General features: G+C 27.6%; 1 protein-coding gene across 1 annotated transcript; it reads left to right on the top strand.

Annotated features, from left to right (window-relative positions):
* Positions 1-3299: 3299 nt before the first annotated feature.
* On the top strand, positions 3300-3980 carry GSBLH_T00002232001 (uncharacterized protein; the record flags this gene model as incomplete). Its single annotated transcript, XM_013040771.1, has 1 exon — positions 3300-3980. One exon carries the CDS (start codon positions 3300-3302, stop codon positions 3978-3980), a length of 681 nt encoding a protein of 226 aa, XP_012896225.1.
* Between the last annotated feature and the right edge of the window lie 3553 nt (positions 3981-7533).

Raw genomic sequence — 7533 nt, 5'->3', positions numbered from 1 at the left:
ATTGCCCTATCAGTATATATAATATATATAATATATATAATATATATATATATTATAATTTTGACATATATTAACATATATATTATATTTATAATATATATATATATATATTATATATATTATATAGACTATATATTTTATATATATTATATATTTTATATATATTACATATATTATATATATTATATATTTTATATATTTTATATATATTATATATATATATTATAATTTTGACATATATTCACATTATATTATATATATATTTAATATTTAATATTCACATGTTATGAACAATTTTTATTTTTCTTTAGTTTATATTTTCAATGTCTTTTTTTTCGAAATATATATTGTTATTATCAATGATAAATAATAATAAATAGAATTTCACATAATTAATTATGTAATCAGAAGGTAATATATATATTTAAAATATCATTTAATAATACAAATATTCAGGAAAATGTATGTATAAATATATATGTAAAATAGAGCTATTCTCTGTTTTTATCATTATACTTAATATTAAAGAAAATAATTGCCGCCTCTCCTTAATAAAAGTATCCATTCTATATACATTTATAATTGCGATATTAGAGTATTGTATTGTGCAATCAAAATAAAATGGAAGAAAATGTAAAATATAATAATACACTTTTCCTTGATTACTAGTATTTGAACACACTCCTATTAATAAATACTATTAGTAAAATGTTTATTTCTCAATCACTATTAAAAATAAAAATAGCAGTAAGAAAAGAAGGTATGGTAAGTACATAATCCCAGTGTATTGATAGTAATGTAGGCCTCCTTTACTGATGAATAGTAGTTTATTTACATACAATATTGAATTTATACAAAATAATATACACCTAATTTCTAAAAATAAATAATAAGGAAATTCAATTCTAGTCCTTATTATATGTTGTAATATATTGTTTTTTGTAAAATGTCAGTGAGGCTGTTCTAAATATATATATTTAAGCTAGCATAGATAGTAATACGTATTAATTTGATATTTTCCCCGTAGTGTGCGTTTTAAAGAAAATATAATACAAAATGTGTTATTTTCAAATAGTGTATATCGATATTATAATTTCAGAATTACTATTAAAGTAAAAATTGTACTGAATTTCACGACATAATTCTTATATTCAGCTATATATTCATGCACATACTACTGAATGTTTGAAAACCCATTTTGTTGCTCATTTGTATGAATTGCATATATATCCTATATTTCGGGATAAAATTCTTTGTCATGCATTATAGACATTACTTAAGAATTTCTGTAGTATTAATCATCCGGTTATATGAAAGTACACTTTTTTTCAATTAAAATATATACACTTGTTTAATTTTGTAAAGGTAGTGAAGGGTACGTAGATAGGCAAGTATTTTGTTATTTCACATAATTACAGTTGTTATATATAGGAAAAGAAAAGTATATTATATTATCACGTGCCATTTTATAAATATTTTATATTAATATCAATTTTGGAATGAAAATTATGATTAATTATTAATAATACAGAAGGATCTAAGGTGCACCGAGATGTATAATATAGAGTATATAAAATGTATAAACAAAAATAATAATAGGTATTCTTGTGTATAATTACTTTCATTACTTATTCATAATTTCATTATGAAGTTCATTAGCATTTAGTTAATACTGCTACTTGTATAGACTTTGAATACATATCTATATAATGTGTAGCATATCTCTATTTCTGAACAATGCCCCTTGAAACAAATCAGGTTTTGAGCTTATTGTAATATACTATACATTATTTACGTCTAAATAGTAATTGAAGATAATATTCAGTGGTTTATTTCTTTTTTTATATTCCCATGTATAGAAACTATTACAATTGCTTAAAAGAAAATAGTAGAATATTAGTCGGAAAACCTTACATATTTAGTAATAGTAAATAATTTATTCCATAGAATTGTGAACATAAACCAAGTGATTTGTGTAATATCAGTGATTTTGAATGAATGTGTGATTATTCGTACTATTATAATGTTATTTCCTTTAACACATAAAAAATTTACATATTTACTGGATATATTATTATGAAAATATCTTGAGTTCGCAATTTAACTACGATTTGGTAATTGCATATTCTTCCTTTACAGCACTTCTTATAATTATGCTATTTTAAATTAGGACTTTTCATTAATCAAAAATAACAATAGAAAAATGCGTATAATTATTGATATGTATTCCTTTTTCAGAGCACATTTCTTTCATTCTATAAGTAGTTAAAGAATAGAGAATATATATATATATAGTTATGTAAAACAGTTATGCTTTAAAGTTATTTTAAATATTTATATTATATTGTAATGCGAATTATGTATAAAACAATAGTGATGTATTTGTGGAAGCAGAAAAACCAGAAAAATAAATTCTCTTTTACTTTCAAATATATATGCATATTGTGAATTAAAGGAGTAAACCTGTTGTTTTACATTTTGAAGAAAACAATATTGGCTTTATTCCATTTCACGTAAAATGCTTTTCTATAATGTGTATATATACTGATATCAATAATAATGAATCTTTCACTTTTCTCAGACGATTGTATGGATAATATAGCAAATCCAACTACATCAATGCTATATACTAGAAAAGGAAGCCATGCAAAAACTGTAAATGTTTCTGTATCTCACTCTGTCACTTCCAATAACGATTTAACTATTCCAACAAAAGAGATTTAGCCATATGAATCAAAGTCTCTTCTATTCTTTTCACCTGATGTTCACGATGGCACAATGACAGATCTTACCATTTCGCTGACCTCACAAGGTCATTCAATCTATTTCTATAGTAAAAAGGGTGTTTTGCCTGCTTATACTGGTCTTCGTTCGAAGACTCTCAGTGAAAAACAATATTTGCGATTGAGTGGTACAAAGAATAAATCTAGAATCATTTTTGCTTCTCGGCAACTATGTAAAACATCAAAACTCTTTGCATATAATATGAAGTCTGTTGAACGTCTCTGGTGGACATTTCATAACGATATTCTGTTTAAACGTGCTGATGCTATCATTTGTATGTTCTATCCATCGGAATGTCAAAACTATTTAGCATTTAACAAATAGTTATATTCATGCCTGCTCACCGTTTTCTGATCAAACGATGTTCTTCAAGTGATTCGAAAAGCCTTATAAAATGGATGTTCAATAAACCTAAAGCTCCTATTATTGTAATGGCTGCAGGAAAGTATGATGCAGAATACATCAACTATTATTCTGGAAAGAATGTGGACTATATAATTGCGTCTACAGTACTCATGTATTCCCCGCCTAGATATTATTCACCAAAATACAATGAATATTTGTATGCTCCATTTAAAAGAAATCCATTTTATAATCGTTACAAAGCAGCAATATCGAAGGCTTGTAAATCGTCATATTTCAATTGTCCTGTTGTCCATATTCGAGAAAAAATAAAAGGAAGGTTCACATATTCTGATATCAATTCATTTAAGGCAGTGATTGTATTTCCATATGCTGTTCTATCCTATTATCTCGCAGATTTGATTACTACTACTATTCCAATGTTTGTGCCTTCACCATCATTTATCGTTCAAAATAAGATTAGTTATGATATGAAAGCTAGAGATCCTTCCTATTGTGGAAAGAGATTTCAGGAACCTCCTCGACATCCTAATTCAAAACACTTGTATTCACCTGAGGATTCTTCAGAAGAGGCTACTGAATATTGGCTTCAATATGCTTCCTATTATACTCCATGCTCAATCATTTTCAACAATATCTCGCACCTAGTTGAGTTGATGAAAACAACAAACTATTCTCATGTGTATGAATGTAATTTGAAGTATCGCCAACATATTATCAATCACAACAAAATGCAATGGAATAAGTTGTTTCAAAAAATACAAGTAAATAGAGTAATGCCCACTACTTGGAGGCAATCGTTGAATTGGTTTGGAGAAACAAGTTTTTACTAAAGTGGATATATAAATAATACAATATATAGTATTTTTGTTAAAGAATTATGTGTGAATATTTCATATGGATCGATTTTTATATTAATACACAGGATTTCTTATATTGGATTGTTTTTCTACACTCATATCATTATATTGCTTTCATTTATATTGAATATAAATAATAAATAGCCTTCATCATTATGAGTCACAAAATAACAATTTATACAATGGAACCAGCGATTCTTGTGATGCGGTGATATAAAATTACGATTCTATTTTATTTGTATTCCTAAACTATTAATAATCAAACTCATTATCACAGATAACTCAATACTAAGCTATCAGAATTTTAAAAGTGAAAAATAGCATAATATATGAATCACGTGACTCAAAATCTCAATATTTGTCCACGTGTTTTGGATCCATTTTTCTCAAAACTCAATTTTTCTCTATCAATACTTGGCAATATTTTTTTTTCATTATTAAATAAGAAACTATATATGATTATGTACACAAATAAATTATTAGAAAGTCATTCAACTGCATCCATATATACATTTGCTCGAAAAAAGGCTTAACTTAAAAAAGGTGCAATTCCTTTCAAGTAACAAGAATATATTTTTTAATTGTTTAAAAGAGGTCTGGTAGTGAAAATATTCACGAAACAAGTTTTGGAAATAGCAATCGATTATTTTATCAAAATAGCATGCTTATATATTTTTATTGTTCATAATGACTTATTGGAAATGTATCATACACTTTGGAGAATCGATATAAAATACAAAAAGAATTTTTGCTTTTGTTTTTGCCATCATCATAAAGACAAGCTTATTCCACACTTATGATGATTTGAATTTATGTAAATATGTATTACTATCATTTCTGCTATGTTGTACTATCAGCCAATACATCAAAATGAAATTGCTCTATTTTCTTATATTAAAGCGAAAAACCCTTGAACATTTGATTCAATACATTATTCTTATGAATAGTACTATTTTTGTATCACATATTAAATAGTACTGAATATTACTTTTGTCCTAATATTGTAATGTATTGATTTTTCGATATTAGTCATAGGTTTGGTACATGAGTTCTGGATTACACTTTACAGCATTATCACCATTTAATATGTAAAGAAAATAGTATCCTTATTATTTTTAAATAGCTTTTAAAAGTCACAGAATCATTCTTATTTGGTTTGAACAAAAAATAGGATTATTGGTATTGATTTTTCGATTTTACCATTTTATTCTTCATAGGATAGCTTCATTTCATTTATTCATAGCTTAATAGTCATTTCTAATATGGTTCTAACAGTTCTAAAAATCTCAGTACATTTTTAAGTAGTTTCGAAAATGATGTTGATGTGGGAGTATCATATGAACTAATTCTCTTTTAAAAAAGAAGTAGATATTTCCATCAATCCACATTCACACTCAAAAGAAGGGAATGAAGACAATAGTTCAAAATACAAGCAAAACTAGTTGCTTGCATTGAAAATCATATGTAAATAATATGAACAAGTATGCTTCATTGACACAATATAAGAAAAATAGCAAATACTAAATCTGATTGATATTCACAAAAATAGAGTAGAAATCACACTACGTGCTATATTATGCTATGTGCTTCAATGATATTCAAAATACTATACCATCGTTCTTTTCACATATTGTGACGTTTTCCTGCACAACTTCCATGGACATATATATATATATTGTGGTATATTTAGATTGTAATTTAGAATCTTGTATTCTCATTGGAATGAGTGAGTGAATAAAATATACAAAGCTTTGGTTAAACTCAATGCTATTGTATAGAATCAATAATAACTCATTTCTAGAGCTTTTGCCCAAAATAATAGGATTGACTAAAATTCCATTTTTATCAATAGAACTATTTTCTAATTTTGACTTTGGCACAATAATATAGTAAATGTACACCTCTTATCGAAAGCTACATAATTAATGTAATACACTAAGAATCCATTGATCATTGAGCCCAATTTGATATTCCTTCCTTATCATGCTCATACTCCTTGCATTCTCTATCCATATATTATTATGACCACAATCATTTTGAACCATATATGTCATTATGGTCTGTAGTATCTTTGTAGTTCAATTATAATCTGATTAGTGCAAAACACTCTATACTAGCGTTATTCCATACGTCTTTCTTATTATCTGAGCAAGCTGCCACATGTAAGTGCCTCGTTTATAGTCCTTTGATATTTTGGTTCGTTTGTGAGGTATTTCAATGCAAAATTCGTTGGCTAAGACATAAAAGTGATAATCTACAAAATAGGACAAATCACAATCAAATACGTTGAGATATCATCCGATTCAATAGTTCTTCCTTGTTATATCCATAATCAATGAAATATGGATGGAATATGGGATTATCCATTGATCGTTTGACTATGGAGTAGGGTTCCATTTCATGGTCAGCATAGTATCGGTAAAGAATGTTCTTATTCTCGGCAAGCATTTTATCTACATTTACAATTCTCTATGTGTGGTTCAGAATTTATATATAACTACATGTCGACCTGTAGGATGAGGTACAACACTATGCATATACACTCGCTTCAATTCCGATTTTGTATGAGGAACCATATCCCAACTAACCATTACAACGATCCATACAAATCATATACATATTCTCACACAATCCTTTTTCATAACAATTCTTGTGATTCACTTTCTTTTCATTCATTAGGAATGACTTTAGCAACAATACGGCTTTCGGATCCTTCAGTGTTTGATTATGAATCTGGAGTGTCGAATATAGAGTATCGGATGAAAATACATCGATATCACTCACAAAGTAATGAGTTGTATCAATGAACTCGATCGCTAAGTCCCTCAAAACATTGATAGGAAAGATTGTATTGTTTCGATAAACGGGTTTCTTTCCATGATAATAAATGCTTTGATAACGCGAGCCGATCCTAGACTTCACAATGTAGAGTATAAAGGTGATTCGTTTATAGGACTTGTATGAATCGATCACCTCTCTTAACTCATCAATCTCATTCTCTGTAACGAAGATTACCATATTGATTCGATGTTTCCATCTCTTCATCAAATAGGGCAATCGATCTTTCCGAACTAACGTTAAGATTGTGATTAGAGTGACATCATCATAATCCTTGGGATTATCTAGTATGTAAGAGAGAGCAACTTTCATAAATCATACATGGTTTTCTTTTGAAGGACGAACAATCATCTTTCATTGTATCATATGTAACGACATAGAATTGCTGGCAATGAGAGTATGGATGTGAATCATGGCAATCGAAGAATAGATTCTCTTTGTTGTGCTTGAAGAAATCAAACAAATCACTGGCATTATGACAAGCTGAACTAGTAAATGGGTTGAGATAATATGGAACGAGCTGTTGAAAGCACTTCTTTTCATTGCTGAAATGCTTGAGAGAGGGTATCTTCATTAGCTTTTGCACATATACGTTGTTCTTTCCATATCGCTTATCAAGAGGTTGAAAATCAATATACTAGTTATAATAGGATGAGAGAGAGCAAAGAATACAGGAGCAACTGTTGGT

This window comes from Blastocystis hominis (genome assembly GCF_000151665.1).
Source record: "Blastocystis hominis, Singapore isolate B (sub-type 7) whole genome shotgun sequence assembly, scaffold_18".
Lineage (NCBI taxonomy): Eukaryota > Bigyra > Opalinata > Blastocystidae > Blastocystis > Blastocystis hominis.
This window is presented reverse-complemented; position numbering and strand designations above follow the sequence as displayed.